The 16,961-nt window shown below is 43.4% G+C and overlaps 1 protein-coding gene and 1 long non-coding RNA gene across 12 annotated transcripts in view; both read left to right on the top strand.

The window, feature by feature from the left end:
- LOC102552566 (uncharacterized) overlaps window positions 1–4,286 on the top strand; it is a 69,105-nt gene extending 64,819 nt beyond the window's left edge. For all 4 annotated transcript variants that reach the window (NR_190418.1, NR_190419.1, NR_190417.1 and 1 more), the window contains one exon: window positions 4,151–4,286. This is a non-coding gene — a long non-coding RNA (uncharacterized LOC102552566). The remainder of the gene's footprint in view (window positions 1–4,150) is intronic.
- Window positions 4,287–8,686: 4,400 nt separating this feature from the next.
- Incenp (inner centromere protein) overlaps window positions 8,687–16,961 on the top strand; it is a 32,760-nt gene continuing 24,485 nt past the window's right edge. For 2 of the 8 annotated variants that reach the window (XM_087548917.1, XM_087548897.1), the window contains exons 1-3: window positions 12,358–12,583; window positions 16,265–16,415; window positions 16,752–16,865. In XM_087548917.1, the coding sequence (XP_087405043.1) occupies window positions 16,276–16,415; window positions 16,752–16,865 (254 nt within the window). In that variant the 5' untranslated portion in view covers window positions 12,358–12,583; window positions 16,265–16,275. Of the gene's footprint in view, window positions 10,266–11,509; window positions 11,600–12,357; window positions 12,584–16,264; window positions 16,416–16,751; window positions 16,866–16,961 lie in introns of those variants that run through there. The other 6 variants (XM_087548870.1, XM_087548888.1, XM_087548881.1 and 3 more) reach the window with 6 other exon arrangements.

Raw genomic sequence — 16,961 nt, 5'->3', positions numbered from 1 at the left:
GCCCGAGGCTTCTGTGTACTCAGAAGATTTTAAGTTATTTACTTTTGAAACAGGGTCTCATATAGCCTAGGCTGGCCTAGAACTTGATGTAGAGATGAGTTTGGCTTTGAATTTCTAACCCTCCTATTCCTATTTGACTCTTACGCTGCATGCATCTATATTTTTGATGAAAGATAAAACCAGACAAACTTCTACGGATTGGCTTGAGGAAGTAATCAGTATGCAACATGAAGTGAGTGAGCTGTGGATGAGAGACACTTTCAGTGTAGCCTTTTTGTACTTGGAAGGGTAGAGAGATAAAAGGAAAGGCTGGGCTTTAGCTTCCTTCATATTTGCTTTGATTTTCTAAATCTTTTATTTTGGAATTAACATGCATCAATTTGCAGCATTAGAACAGAGAGGATTAACAACTTTTCAGGTCCATCACTGAGACCGAGAGGACTTACCAAGTTCACCTATACCAGTTTCCTGAATCAACCTCCCTAGAGACCTACACTTGTGGGGGTTGGGGATTTAGCTCAGTGGTAGAGTGCTTGCCTAGCAAGCGCAAGGCCCTGGGTTCAGTCCACAGCTCTGAAAAAAAGAAAAAAGAAAAAAGAAAAAAGAAAAAAAAAAAAAAAAAAAAAAAAAAAAAGAGACCTACCTTTGTAATCTCGGCTCCCACAAGGCTGTGGTAGGAGAACGCTAAGTCTGAGTTATAGTGAGTCCCTGACAGCCTATGCTTGTGAGACCATTTCAAAAGTAGCTAGGCACAGGGTCAGACTTCTATAATCCCAGCATCGGGAGTGGAGGCAGGGGACCAGGAGTGCAGTGATATTTTTATTAATAAGCCAAGTTGCAAGGCTAGCCTGTGCCACATGAGACCATCTCAAACAAATAAATACAAAAACAATAACAGCAAAAATCTAAACAAACAAACAAACAAACAAACCGAAGCAAGCAAGCAAACAAAACCACATTCACTGCTTTTTTTCTTTCCCGTTTTTTTCCACTTGGGGGCTTGTTATGTGAAGTCTCTGTTCCTGAGTTGAATGTCAGCCTCTAGATGGAGCCCTACCAGGAGTGGGCACCTCCTATCTCCTACCTCACCCCTCCCGGGCTTTCAAGTCTCTTCTCTGCTGTGTGCTCCCTGGGAAGAGGACAGTTTTTTTCCTCCATCTCCCTGCCCCTGTAATGTGCCACTCAGAGGCACGACTCATTAAAGGATCCGCACAAGGATATGACCCATGTTTTCAAGGTCCTGGGCAGGGTCTAACAGGGGCATAAGTTAACCCAAGAATGCATTTTCTTTTCTTTTTAGGAGATTATTTATTTACGTGTGTCTTAGGGTTTTACTGCAGTGAACAGACACCTTGACCAAGGGATCTATTACAAGGACAACATTTAACTGGGGCTGGTTTACAGGTTCAGAGGTTCAGTCCATCATCATCATCAAGGACTGGGCATGTGAACATCCAGGCAGGCATGGTGCACGAGGAGCTGAGAGTTCTATATCTTCCTCTGAAGGCTGCTAGGAGAAGACTGGTTTCTAGGCAGCTAGGATGAGGGTCTTAAAGCCCACACCTGCAGAGACACACTTCCTCCAACAAGGCTACACCTACTTTAATAAGGCCACACTTCCAAATAGTGCCGCTCTCTGGGCCAAGCATATTCAAACCACCACAATGTGTATTGGTGTCTCTATGCTTGGATGTCTGCACACATGCTGGTGCCTTCAGAAGCCAGAAGAGGGCATCAGATTCCCTGGACCTGGATGGACTTACAGACCAGTGAGTGGCCAGCCATATGAGTACTGGGAATTGAATCGGGGTCCTCTGGAAGATCACGTTCTGCTCTTAAACACTGAGCCATTTGCTCACCCCACCCCCATCTCCCCATCTCCACCCCCCCGAAAAAATGTTTGTTTCCTTGTACAAGGCCAGGCCATAAACAACCTGTGACAGGCAAGGTCAGGTTTGGGGTATTACAGAGTAGGATATAGGAACAGCAGGTATTCTAAGGGAATGTGAATTTTCCTGAAAAGCCACAGATGACTGATAGTTGTTAAAAACCCGAGGTTGTTGTCCCTGGGTGGGCTTGAACCATCAGCCTTGCTGAATGAATGCTCTAACCGACTGTGCCACAGAGACAATAAGGGAACTTTTTTTTTTTTTTTTTTTTTTGTCTACATTCAAGTGTACCTGAGGCCAAGTAAGCAGAGTCTCTCTATGGAGGACTTCTGGAGTAAGATTTTGTCTGATAGCAAGCTAAAGGCTTTACCCCAAACAACAGTTTGATTGTCAACCAGGGTATCAACCAGGGGTACGCTAAATATCATGCGGAGTTCAAAACACTGCAAACAAGACAAAAACCCAAAATGGAACTCCATTCCCAGAACCGCAGCGGCCAGCCAGCTTTGTCCTCTGGCGCCCTCAAGTGGAAATTCAAGAAATTGCATTTACTGTCTACGATAGACTCAGGACTTTCACTATTGACTTCTGTACTGCGTCACAAAAGAAAATATCAGAGAAAAGAAAGAGAAGAGAAAGAGAGAGAAAGGGACAAGGCATCAGGGATTCCAGCACAAGAGCAATATTCGAGAAATTTATCTCATTTGTGAGCACACATGGAGGCCAGCAATATTGTAATTGGTATGATATTTTTCCTTCTCTGCAACAGGGCCTGTGTTGCTCAGGTTAGCTGCAACTCGCTCTGTAGCTAAGGACAATCCTGAACTAGAAGCCTTCTTGCCTTCACCTTCTAAGTGCTGGTATTACAAGCATTTGCCATTATGCCCAGTTTTATTCATGTTTTTGAAGTGTCTTGAATATCGTTTTTAGATCTTAAAAATAATCAAAAGTAAAGTATTATTCCTCCAAAACACTAAAACCATTTCTCCTTTGCCTTGAAAGTAAAAATAAAATCCAGGATAGTCTTTTTTAGATGTATGTAATGATACTGCTGCAGCTGATGTACGTACCCACTAACATATATAATAACGTGTATTTTGATTAAAACTGGCATTAGGTAGTCTCATTGAAAGATCTTGCTCATGTCAGTGTTTGTGTGTGTACTGCTTGTGACTGAACCTAGGACTTCACTGTACCAAAGAGCTGCACACCTCCAGTCGCTGTGATACCGTTAAGATCTTTCGACATAAATTTCATAATTTAGTCTTATGTACTTCCAATCACTCTTTTTTTTAAGATTTATTTATTTATTTAATTTATTTATTTATTATGAATACACTGTAGCTGTCTCCAGACACACCAGAAGAGGGCATCAGATCCCACTACAGATGGTTGTGAGCCACCATGTGGTTGCTGGGAATTGAACTCAGGACCTCTGGAAGAGCAGTCAGTGCTCTTAACAGCTGAGCCATCTCTCCAGCCCCTTCCAATCACTCTTATGTAACAAAGCACTTTCTTAGGAGAAATATATTATTCAAAATTAAGCAGTAAGCAGGTCCAGTTCATGACTTAGTTATATTAACAAAATGTGCTCAAGATTTGTCAGTGTTGTAGAATGACAGAATTTCATTTTCTAAAAGCTGCATATTTCCCATTACAAACTAAATAGCCTTGTCAATAAATGCTGATCGACCAATGGCTGGGCAGAAGGAAGAATAGGTGTGGACATTTGGCTGTCAGGGAGAGGAGAAAATGAGAGAGGGAGATTGAGATAAGCCAGAAAGATTGAGAAACTGGATCCAGGAGGGAGGGGTCCAGAGAGAGAGAGAGAGAGAGAGAGAGAGAGAGAGAGAGAGAGAGAGACAGAGACAGAGACAGAGACAGAGACAGAGACACAGAGAGAGACAGAGACATAGAGAGAGACGGGGGGGTGCTCATAGAAACATACCTAAGCTCAAAGAGCCAGACCAATAGTAAGAAGCAAAAACACTGGGGTCATGGTTGAGAGGTAGCCAGATTATTTTAGGGATTAAGGTAGATCATTTAACTGTTCAGCAATTTAGGTACAGTTTTAAATACATCTTGGTTTCTCTGTCTGGTTTTGTGGGGCTAGCATAAGGTAGAGAAATACAGGCACTGAATTCATATATTAAAATTAATATACATATATTAAAATTAATTTGTTTTGTTCTCTCTCTCTCTCTCTTTCTCCCCCCCCCCTCTTTCCGTCCCTCTCGCTCTCACACTCTCTCTCCCTGGAGATCTAGATGTAGAACTCTCAGCTACGTCTCCAGCATCATGTCTGCCTGGATGTTGCCATGTTCTTCACAATGATGACAACAGATTGAACCCCTGAAACTGTAAGCCAGCCCCGTTAAATGCTTTCCTTTATCAGAATAGCTGTGGTCATGGTCGTGGTGTTTTTTTCACAGCAACAAAACACTGATTAAGACAAAGGCACAGACAGTATTTTCAACAGAATTATAGAAGAAATTTTCCCTACTGTAAAGGAGGAGATGCCTTTCAAAGTACAGGAAGCAAGCACTAGTCAAATAGACTGGACCAGAAAAGGAAGTTGTCTCAGCACATAATAGTCAGAATACTAAGTGTGCAGAACAAAGAAGGAATAGTAACAGCTACAAGGGAACAAGACCAAGTACAAGGACTACATAAAAGTAGACAGAGCTATTAGAAATACACTTGACTTTTCAATGGAGACTCTAAAAGCCAGGAGGGCCAGGACAGATGTGCTGCAGACTCCATGAGATCACTGAGGCCAGCCCAGACTGATATACCTAGCAATCACAATATTTGGAGGAAATAAGATATTTCATGAGAAAACCAAACTGAAGCATTAGCTATCTACAAATCCATCCCTACAGGAGGCACTAGGAGGAAAACTCCAACCCAGAGTGGTAACCACACCCAAAAGGCCCACAAAGAGTAAATAATCCCACACAAGCAAACCAAGAGGTTTGCTACACACACACACACACACACACACACACACACACACACACACACACACACACACACAGAGAGAGACAGAGAGACAGAGAGACAGAGAGAGAGAATAACAGGAATCAACAAACACTGCTTATTGATATCTCTCTATCTCTCAATATCAGTGGTCTCAATCAGTCTGTCTCCCCGCACCTCCCCAATACACAGACCAATAGAATGGATGTAAAACTGGATTCTTTTCTTTCTTTCTTTTTTTTTTTTTGCTGCAGCCAAGAAAAAAAATTACACATTATCTTCAAGGACAGTATCACTTCAGGGTAAAAGGATAAAAAAGGTATCCAAGCAAATGGATCTAAGAAGTATTTTAAATATCTGACAAAACAGACTTTAAACCAAGGCTGTTTTAAGAGGCAAGTTCACAGCACTAAGGGCCTACATTAAAGAATAAAATAAACAACAACAAAACTGGAAAGACCTCATATTACTAACTCAACAGCACACCTGAAAGGTCTAGACCAAAGAGAAGAAGTCACACCCGAAAGGAGTGGGCAGCAGGAAATAAGCAAACTCAGGGCTGAAATCAATAAAATAGAAACAAACACAACAATACTAAGAATCAATGAAACAGGGAGTTGGGTCTTTGAGAAAATCCCAGACTGGCAAAGCCTTATCTGAGTTAACTAAAAGGCAGAGAGAGAATATCTAATTAATAAAATCAGAAATGAAAAAGGGGATGTAACAACAGACACTGAAGAAATCCAAAGGATCATAAAGACAAACTTTAAAAACCATGCACTACCAAATTGAAAAACTAATGGAAATGGATAAGTTTCTCAATATGTATACTTACCAAAGTTAAATCAGGATCAGATAAGCAGTTTAAACAGATCTTAACCCCTTTAGAAATAGAAGCAGTAATTAAAAGTCTCTCATCCCCTCGCCCCCACAAAGCAACCAAAAATAAAAACAAAACAAAACAAACCCACACAACAAAAAGCAACAAAACAAAACAAAACAAAAAATGCCCAGGGCTAGAATTCCACCATGCTTTCAAAGAATTAATGCCAACACTTTTCAAATTATTCCACAAAAACAGAAAGAGAAGGAACACTGCCAAATTTGTTTTTTGAGACCACAGTTATGCTGGTACTTAAACCACATAAAGAGCCAACGAAGAAAGAGAATTACAGACCATCTCCTTTATACTTGCAAACTGAATCCAAGAACACATGAAAAAGATCATCCACCGTGACCAAGTAGGCTTCATTCCAGAGATGCAGAGGTGGTTCAACATATGTAAACTGAAAAACATAATTCATCATATAAACAAACTGAAAGTCTAAAAGCACATGATCCTCTCTTTTCTTTTCTTTTTTTTTTTTCTTCAGAGCTGGGGACCGAACCCAGGGCCTTGCGCTTGCTAGGCAAGCGCTCTACCGCTGAGCTAAATCCCCAACCCCCTATGATCCTCTCATTAGATACCAAAAAGACCTTTTTTTTTTTTTTTTTTTGGTTCTTTTTTTCGGAGCTGGGGACCGAACCCAGGGCCTTGCGCTTCCTAGGTAAGCGCTCTACCACTGAGCTAAATCCCCAGCCCCCCAAAAAGACCTTTGACAAACGTTCAACACCACTTGATAAAAGTCTTGGAGAGATTAGGGATACAGGGGACACACCTCAACATGATAAATGCAGTTTACAGCAAGCCCATAGCCAACAACAACTTAAATAGAAAACTCAAAGCAATTCTACTAAGATCAGGAACAAAATAAAGTTGCTTACTTTATGCCTTTTTAATACAATGCTTGAAGTCTTGGAGCAGTAAGACAACTGAAGAAGTCCAAAGGAGATGCAGATTGGAAAGAAAGAGGTCAGAGTATTTTTATTTGCAGATAATATGGTATACATAAGTGACCCTAAAAATTCCACCAGGGAATTCCTACAGCTGATACTTTCTAAGATTATATATATACCGTCATATGTCTGAAGAGGGCATCAGATCCCATTACAGATGGTTGTGAGCCACCATGTGGTTGCTGGGATTTGAACTCAGGACCTCTGGAAGAGCAGTCACTCCTCTTAACCACCGAGACATCTCTCCGGCCATCGGCTGATATTTTCAACAAGGTAGCTAAGTCTGAAATTAAATCACTAAAATAAGTAGTCCTGCTATATACAAATGACAAACAGACTGGGAAAGAAAAAAAAAAAAAACCACACTTCACAGTAGCCTCAAATAATATGAAATATTTTGGGGTAACTTTAACCCAAGCAGGTAAAAGACTTGTATGATAAAACTTTCAGACATTGAAGAAAGACATTGAAGAGCTCAGAAGCTGAAAAGATCTTCCATGCTCACGGTTCTGTAGGATAAATACAGTAACAATAGCCACTCTGCCAAAAGCAATGTACAGACTCAATGCTACTCCCGTACAACTGTCAATATAACTCTTCAGAGATTGTGACAGGACCATTTTCAGTTTCAGATGGAATCACACAGACATTCAGAGGAGTTAAAACAATCCTGAATAATGAAAGAACTGCTAGAGACATCATCATCGTGATTTTGAGTTGTACAACTGAAGTATAGTAATAAAGACAGCATGGTACCGGCACAAAAACATGTTGATCAGTGGACTCAAATCGAAGCCCCAGGTACAAATCTACACACCAATGGACACCTGATTTTTGATAAAGAAGCCGGAAATACTGGGGAAAAAAAAGACATCATCTTCAACAAATGGTGCTCATCAAACTGGATAGCTGCATGTAGAAGAATCTAAATAGATACATAATTATCAACTTACACAAAAATCAAGTCCAGATGGATCAAAGGTCTCAACATAAAACCAGATAAAGGGCTGGAGAGACAGCTTAGCAGTTAAGAGCACTGACTGCTTTTCCAGAGGTCCTGAGTTCAATTCCCAACCACCTACAATTGGACCTGATGCCATCTTCTGGTGCGTCTGAAGACAGCTACAGTGTACTCATATAAATCGAATAAATAAATTTTAAAAAATAAAACCAGATGAAGTGGGGGAACAGCCTTGAATTCATTGGCACGGAAAAAGACCTTCTGAACTGAACACTGATCGTGCAGGCACTAAGATCAACAGTTAATAAATGAGACCTCATGAGACTGAGATGCCTTTGCATGGTAAATTGTCATTTAGACAATGTGGAGCCTACAAAATAGGAACAGATTTTTATCTAGTACACATCTGATAGAGGGCTAATATCCAAAACATATAAAGAAGTAAAAACACTAGGTATGAAGAAAACAAATAATCAGAATACTCAAAATAGGAAACTCAAATGGATGAGAAACACATAAAGAATTGTTCAAAATCCTTAACCATCAGGGAAATGCAAATCAAAACTATTTTGAGATCCCATATTACGTCTGTCAGAATGGCTAAGATCAATAAAACACGTGACAAACAGCTCATGCTGGCTAGGGTGTGCTAGTGGGAGTGCAAACTTGTACAGCCCGGCAGAAATCAGTGTGGTGGTTCCTCAGGAAGAATGGAATCCATTGGGGCTGGAGAGATGGCTCAGCAGTTAAGAGCACCGACTGCTCTTCCAGAGGTCCTGAGTTCAATTCCCAGCAACCACATGGTGGCTCACAGCCATCTGATGCCTCTTCTGGTGTGTCTGAAGACAGTTACAGTGTACTCATATACATAAAATAAATGTCTTAAAAAAAGAAAAGAACGGAATCCATCAGCTTCCAGCCATACCACTCTTGAGTATAAGCTGAAAGGACACATCATCTTACCAGAAAGACACTTGTTCAGCCGTTCATTGCTGCTTTATTCATAATAGCAAGAAACTAGAAACAACTAAATGTCTCTCAACACAAGAATGCATAAAGAAAATAAAATATGGTACATTTACACAAAAGAGTATGCCATTAAAAATGCATTGAACCATTTAAAAAAGAAGGTGAAATCTGAAATTCGAAGGTAAATGGATGGAACAGAGAGAGTGAGACACACACACACACACACACACACACACACACACACACACACACACACACACCCTGAGGTGAGGTATTCTAGACCTAGAAAGTATGCTATTCATTCACTAAATGTGGATATTAGTTAGAGTTTGATTGCTATGAAAAGGCACCATGGCCACTGCAACTCTTTAAAGGAACATTTAACTGGGGCTGGCTTATAGTTCAGAGGTTTAGTTCATTATTATCAAGGCAGGAACCATGGTGATGTGTAGAAGACATCGTGCTGGAGTAGGAACTGACAGTTCTACATCATGATTCATGGGCAGTAGGAAGAGAACTGTTTGAGCTTCTGAGACCTCAAAGCCTACCCTATAGTCACAGACCCCCTCCAACAAGACCACACCTCTTATTAGTGCCACTCCCTTGTGGGGGCTATATTTTTCAAAACACCACATTAGTTGTAAAGTTAAAAATAACCAAGCTATAGTCAGAAGAACTTTCTCTGTCGTGGATGCTTCTTGATTCCTCTGGCTAAATCCTTCCTCATATCTATAATAAAACCCTTCTCCTTATCATACATAGGAGGGGGACTAGGTGACAGATTGTGAAAGGGAAATAGGATAGATAGATAGTTATTGGACGGATGGGGGTCTGGGACCTGAGGATCAAGTGGAGAGGAGAAGGGGAGAGGGAGACAAGGGAGGGAAAGGAAGAGACAGCTAAAATTAAGGGCCATTTGTGGAGTAGTGTGGAAAACTAATACAGTAAAAACTTCCTAAAATACATATATATGTGAAGGCAATCTAAATGAAACTTTCAAATAACGTGGCAGACAGAACCCTAACTGGCTATTTCTTGTCACCAAATGCAGCTTCCAGTACTGGAGTTGGATTACATCTAATTGGGTTGTTGGCCAAAGGGGCTTCACAGGAACTCCCAAACAACACTGGCTGTCGCCAAGACTATTGGCTGCTCTCCATTAACCAATGGCAAGGCCCCATGGCTGATGATAACACCTACACAACTCACTGAACATGTAGCTGAGCTGGCGCTTACACAGAGCCTTTCTTCACTAGTATATTCCAGCATCTTTGGTACAGGAAGGTACTCTGCATGCTATCAAAAGAAACATAAATACCAACCCAGCCATAAACTGATGGGCGAGCATGACTCCATTTTAGGGTTAGAAGCCACTTATCTGGTGTTGAGTGCTGTGATGGTGTTGTATATGCTTGGCCCAGGGAGTGGCACCGTTAGGAGGTATGGCCTTGTTGGTGTAGGTGTGTCACTTTGGTTGTGGGCTTAAGAACCTCACTCTAGCTGCCTAGAAGTCAGTCTTCCACTAGCAGCCTCCAGATGAAGATGTAGAACTCTCAGCTCTGCCTGCATCATACCAGCCTGGATGCTGCCATGCTCTGGCCTTGATGATACTGGACTGGACCTCTGAACCTGTAAGTCAGCCCCAATTAAATGTTGTCTTGCCTTGGTTATGGTGTCTGTTCACAGCTGTAAAACCTGAACTAAGACACATGTCTTTAATCCCAGCACTTGGGAGGCAAAGACCGGTGGATCTCTGAGTTCAAGACCAGCCTGGTCTACAGAGCAAGTTCCAGGACAGCCAACAATACACAGAGAAACATTGTCTCAGAGAATGCTCCCTCCTGCCCCCAAATGGATTAGAAGCTATCTTGTTATAAGGTCAAACTAAGTTGATTCCTTATTTCTATAAAATTTGGGTTTGACCATGTCTTGACCCTGTTTTTGGGAATTTGCATGTTCCACACCCTATTCCCTGACCTCCACCCCATACGATCCTCTGAAAATCCCCCAACCCTTGAAACCTCCCTAGTTTTGTAGTTCTTGGGCTATTTAAATACCATCTTCTCTTGTATTTGATGCTGTTCTTCCAAACCCTGCTTTAGGAAGACAGCCCTGTATGACAGAAAATAAAGCTTGCTTAATTCAACTACGGAATTTGGGTAATGGGCTTTACTCTCCTTTGATCTACAGTGATGTCCTGCCTGCAGGATGTGTTGGGGCAATAGTGGCACAAACCTGTGGCAGTAACCAACCAATATCTGATTTGAGTTAAGGCCCACTCCATGAGATTGAATCCTGCTTGAGTGACCAACAATCTGAGAGACTAGATAGCTCTCAGGGACCTAGGGTTAAACTAAATACCACTGTCCTACTCCAGGAGCATAGCAATAAAACGACTCCTAATGACATTCTGCTACACTCACAGAGCAGTGCCTTGCTCAACCATCACCAGAGAAGCTTCCTCCTGCAGCAGATAGGAACAAGTACAGAGACCCACAGCCAGACATTATGCAGAGTGAGAGACTTCAGAATACTCAGTTCTAATTGGGATTTCTCCATCAAGTCTCTCCTGTCACGGTTCAGGAAACCCTGTGGAAGAGTGTGAGAGCCAGAGAGAATGGAGGTCACAGGATCAAAGCTCATATGAACTCAGAGACAGAGGGTGCATGCACAGAGTTTGCACAGGTCTGCATCAGGCTCTTGAATATATATTATGACTTCCAGTGTTTTTATGGAATTTCCGAGTGTTCAAACAAGTGGGTCTCTGATTCTTGTGCCTTCTCTTGGGCTCTTTTTTAAAAAAATCCAATTCAAATATGATAGGTTTTGTGTTATCTTATATTTTATATCTTGTTTTATTATTATTATCCCTTAGAAGCCTGTTTTGAAAGAGAGTGGATCCAGATGGAAGGGGAGGTCGGAACTGGGAGCAGAGGGAGGAGACACTGTAATCAGGATATATTATGTGAGTAAAGAGATCTATTTTCATAAAAAGGAAGGACAATTTAAAAATAAATAAAAACCCTTCTTCACCTGTTCAGGGATATTTATAGTTTCTCCCACCTCTTGGCAACTGAGAATGATTCTGTAAAGAAGGTAGAGGTGTAAATATTTGGAAATTGAGGTGTCTTATTTTACAGGTGGTGGTGACACACTTTAAACTCAAGACTTTACGTTTATATTTGGCCAGAAAAACTCTCTGTCCAATCTGGAGAGTACGTAGCAAACACTTCCGGGTGACAATCGCAGTTCTAAGGACACATTCTATAGTTATATGCCTGACTGCTCTTGGAGGGAAGGCTCTGTGAGATTTGCAATGTGTTTCTTTTTACTACTGAAAAGTAGCAGGGTCGCAAAGCTGTCATTCCGAACGCAGAACCACGCTGGACTTGAAACTAGCGAAGCCGCTAGCTCGAAGAGAAATGGGCGTCCTCCCACCAGAAGCCTGCCTTCGCAGTGCACGCTGGGACTTGTAATTCGGAGCTCCGCTCCCTCCGAGACCACACAACCACTTCCTCAACCCGTAGATTGCCGCGGCTTCCGGAAGTTGGGGCGTGTTAAAAGCCTCTACGTTCTTCTCCCCGCCTCCTAGTCCCACAGATTGACAGTAGTAAGAGCCAACAGATAAACGGACTCGTACGTCCTGTTACGTGATTGGTTTGGAGTTTTGTAACCGCCCAGACAAACTTAAGGGGAATTGGTTGAGCCACAATTTTGAAAATCGTAGATTCGCCCGCGCTCATTTCCCGGTTGGTTCTCGCCTGCGGCGAGCTCGCTGTACCGGGAGTCCTGCGGGCTTGGCTTGGCGGGAAGCTTTATCTGAGGAAGCCGCGGACTGGAATCGGAGTGGTCCGGGCAGACGTGGCGCCGCCGGGTGAGTGAGCGCGGGCGGCCGGTGTCGCAGGGTCGTGGTGCTCGTCAATTGGTCTCGGCCGCTTCTCTTCCCAGGGTAGGCCAGGGGAGTCACATTCGTCCCTCGTTGCCTGTGGTGTGGGGATCACTTCCAATAGTTCTGGGCTTGGAGATGAACTCCAAGTCCTTGCACTTGGGTCCCGGGATCCCGAGAATGGTCAGTTCTCTGCCCCACGCCGGGCGGGCCTAACACCTGTGCAGAGCCTGGGCTGCTCTGTAGATCCAGTCTTGAGTCTCTTTATGGCAACGGCTGCTCAGCTTCTTGCATCCCAGCTGAGCAGCATTTAAAAACTGTCCCAGATCCGGAGGCCGGTCCTGCTACTTATTTTGTCATTCCCTTAAGCGTAGGCTCTTGTCAGCAGCGCAGTTAAATCCAGTTTCCTGCTGCCCAGTGTTGGGATTGTGTCATTCAGAGCTTGGAGCTATTGTCCTGGAAGCCTGAGGATAGTAGTTGAAAGCATTTTAAATCCAGGCTCCGTCCTCTGATTTACTTTGTGACTTTGACCAAGATTTGTATGTGCATGGGTGTCTTGTGTGTGCATGGTTATCTTGGAGTATGTAGCAAGAAATAAATGAGAGGGTTCTTGGCATGGAGTAGGCCTCTGAATGGGAGAGCGGCTTTAGCGATCGATCTTACTGCTTGGAGGTGTGTGAGGAGAGGTGCTTAGTTAATTTTCTGCACCCCTAAAGGAGATGGCAGTGGCGGTGCTTATCTGGTGAATGGCACGGAAGAAGTGTTTGTGGAGAGGAAGTGACCTTCCTTCTCCCGGGGTGGCATTTGGTTATTTCATGGACTGAAGGTGAAGCTACCCAGGAGTCTGATTCTTGTTACACCTTCCTTTCTCAGAGTCACCTCTTCTAACTTTTCAGCGAGGGCTTGCTAGAAAGCACATTTCCCCATGGAAGAAGTGTGGTTTTGAACTTGGTGAAAGAAGCACTTACTGAGATTGTAGCTTGAACAAACATTTTGTAAAATTTCCCATTGACTACTTTCTGTTGCTCCTCTGCAAGTCTTTGGGGTCCTTGAACTGTTTTCTCTTTGCTGGCCTTGAACTGGGGTCTTGGACTTTGCCAGGGCTGTTTTCTGGTACAGGGGGATAGGGAGACTCAGTGCAAGGGCCATGCCCATGATCAGCTGGCTGCACAGTTAATGCTTTTCCCGAAAGCCTCAGTGTTCTTATCCATTTGATTTTGCCCCAGTTAGCGCTGCCTTTGGCAGTTTGAGCAGGGTGTGTATTGGCCTGTTCTAACCTGTGCCTAGTGAGCTGCTCTCACTGAGTGTCCCTGCGTGTGATGATGGGGGTTAGGATTAGTTGATGGATGGATGAATTCATTCCACAAATGCCAGACTTTTTTGTTGATGGGCAAGTCACAAGGCTCACGCTCAGAGAGCAGTGTTTAGTGGGTAGAGACCAGCAGGAAGCAAACAAGCAATCACACATTTGCTATGCCCATAACCGGAATCTGTGTGTGAGATCTTGGCTTGGATTAGAGGTCTGATCCTCCTTAAGGATCTGAAAGCTAAGTGAGGAAGCTGCACAAAATGGGAGACAGAGTTCCTAGAGGCCAGCACTTGTTTGAAGGACAAATGGGTAGTGTGCCGCATAAATCAGGCTGAAGAACGTCAAGGAAGATCCTAGAGTCACAAAATATCATGGCATTAAGTTCCAAGAGGACCAGTAGTCTGGCCCTGTCTTCCCTGACCCTTCTCTGTAGGTGAGAGGCTGAAGTATACATTCATGCTTCTTGCTTTTGAAAGTGTAGTCACGGAGGGGGCTCACTGTCCCTGCTCCTAGCTGTCACCCACTCTTGTTGTTTCATGCGTTTACCACTTGGGGTGCTGCTTATCGGGCCCCTGTTATGACAGTAACAGAATACTTCCACTTTTCTTAGGATTGTATAGCCAGGTCATAAGGCAGACATCCAGGCTCCCAGCTTTTAAGAGAGTAGGTAAACTGGCACTGCATTGTCTTTTGCTTGGTATTTATAGCCAGGTCTTCTTGAAAGCAGCACATTGCATACTCACTCACTTCATTCTCCCTTATCCATTTATAGGACATTTTGGCTCTACGAAGGGTTTTGGAGATCTCTTTGGAGAGCATGTTTCTGGACCCCTCATTTCTTATGCATTGCTGTAGAATATATAGCATATTTCCATCTACTGACCCTCCCATCCCCCAAATTAAAGACAGGGTCTCATGTAGGCTAGGTTGGCCTTAAACTAGCTATGTAGCTAAGCATGACCTTGAAATGATCCTGACTTTCTCAAATGTTGGGATCATAGCATGCACTATGCTCAGCTCTAGTGTCTATTGACTTGTTTATTTGTGCATGCATATGGGAACATGTATGACAAAGCTTTACCTGTGGAGATGCAACACACGTCTATTAACTCTAGATAGGGAACCCACAGTAGACAAAAGTATGGATACCACCAAAGTCCAACTTTGTGAACCAGTGAAGTTTTTTTTTTTTTGGGTTACTTATAGTAGTATCAGTGAGGGGTTACAGGCTGAAGGACAAAGGGGTAGTAAGTCCCATAAATCAAGTTGAAGAACTTCAAGGAAGACCCTAGTGGCTACAGTATACAATGGCATTAAGTTTCAGGGGCAGAACTTACTTACAGGAGCAGAAATGACTCAGACAGCTGCATCACTAAAGACCACGCCAGTATTGATAACAGTAAAAACTGGGAAACCTGCAGCACACTGCACAGCCTGCAGCTAGCTAAACAGGTTAAAGAGTGTCCTTTTCAAGTGACATAGTCCAGGAAGCTTGGCTGGTTTCTGCTTCTTGCAGCTCTGCTTGTTTGAGAATCTTCTTGGCAACTGGGCTCATTTGAGAGTCTTCTTTGTAGCTAGCTCAGCTGTTTGTCTGAGAGGGACTCTCAGGTTTTATTTGCTAACTCTGGCAGAGAGGGGCCTAGTGAATTTGGTCAATTTTAGGGACTTCCTGAGGCTTTTTTGAATTGACCTTCTTGTTTAAGGAGCTTCCCTGTAGATGGAATAGTTCAAATCTGGAAGGAAAGTGTTATACAAATGGGCAGTGTGGCATGGGTTGTGTAGAGGCCTGAGGGCAAATTGAAGGAGTCATTTTTTTACCATATGGGTCCCAGGGATTGAACTCAGGTCATCAGGTATGGTGGCAAGTAACTTAATCTGAGTTGTCCTGCTAGCCACCCACTGTCATTTTAAACTGACAACTGTTTAAAGAGACTTGGTGTCTTGATGATCTGGCCTCTGGAGGTCAACACAGGATGGCTATGTCTTAGTTCCCATCCATGAGAAGTGGGAGGAGAGCCCACAAGAAAGTAAACAGGTCTATACTTGGGTAAAGAGAGAGTGTGGCAACTTGGTGTTTCTCTTTGATCTAGGAAGATAGCGCGCACAGTCATATTAAGTCCTCAAAATACAATTTGTAAAGTTTATGTCAGAATTGGTCAGGAAGGGTGGGCCTGTAAGGACAGTCATAGTCTTGTTTGTGTTGGGTTGAGGGCGTAAGAGATTGGGATCACTGTAATGTCATTTCTTTTTGTAAAGATGAGGCCATTGCGTTGGCATTTGGTGTTGTACATTGGCAAGTGACTCTGTCCTACGAGGAGCATGGGTTAGGCACAGGGTATTCTGTGTGATCGCAGACTTGGCAGACTTTCCTTGTAGAAGGTCCAGGTTCCTGACCCTGAGTCCTTATACTTTTTGTCTTCACCTTCCTTCTCCAGACAGTGCCACCATGGGGACCACAGCCCCAGGGCCTGCTAACCTTCTGGACCTATGTGACCAGAAACTCCTGGACTTTGTCTACAATGTGGACAACAAGGACTTCATGTGGCTTAAGGAGATTGAGGAGGAGGCCGAGCGAATGTTTGTCAGGTAAAGGCAGGGGCATGCTGGGGTTGTGGTGCTGAGGGAGCTGGGGTGGGTGTCCTGATAGGCCAAATAGCTTGTTAGGGTTCCCTCCTAAGTGTCTCACGTGATGGGCCAGAGGAAGAGGAGATTGATGATTTGTCTGGAACTTACTTCTCTGCTTTAAGTTCAGGAGGAAGTTCTCTGAGAGTCCAGCTGCTGATTTCACATAGCTTCCCTGGAGATGGTCTCTCTAGCTTGACTTGCCATTGCTGAGAATGGGGTAGAATGTAGTCTACTGAGAGAAGAGGCAGCCCAGTAGTTTCCAGGAAGCCTCATGTTCACCCTTGTTGTACTTAACAGAGAATTCAACAATGAGCCAGAGCTGATGCCCAAAACTCCTTCTCAGAAAAACCGTCGGAAGAAGAGGCGGGTGTCTAACATTCAGGATGAAAACAGAGATCCTGTGAGGAAAAGGTAGGAAAGGCTTGAGAGCCTGCACTGGAGGGTGTCTGGAGACGTGGTGCCCTCTGGGAGAGTTTGCTTCTGAATGTGCTGATTGGAGCAGCGGCT

This window comes from Rattus norvegicus, chromosome 1 (genome assembly GCF_021556685.1).
Source record: "Rattus norvegicus strain SHRSP/BbbUtx chromosome 1, alternate assembly SHRSP_T2T, whole genome shotgun sequence".
NCBI classification, from domain to species: Eukaryota; Metazoa; Chordata; class Mammalia; order Rodentia; family Muridae; genus Rattus; species Rattus norvegicus.
The sequence above is the reverse complement of the archived record's forward strand: the minus strand, read 5'-3'. Positions and strand labels throughout refer to the sequence as shown.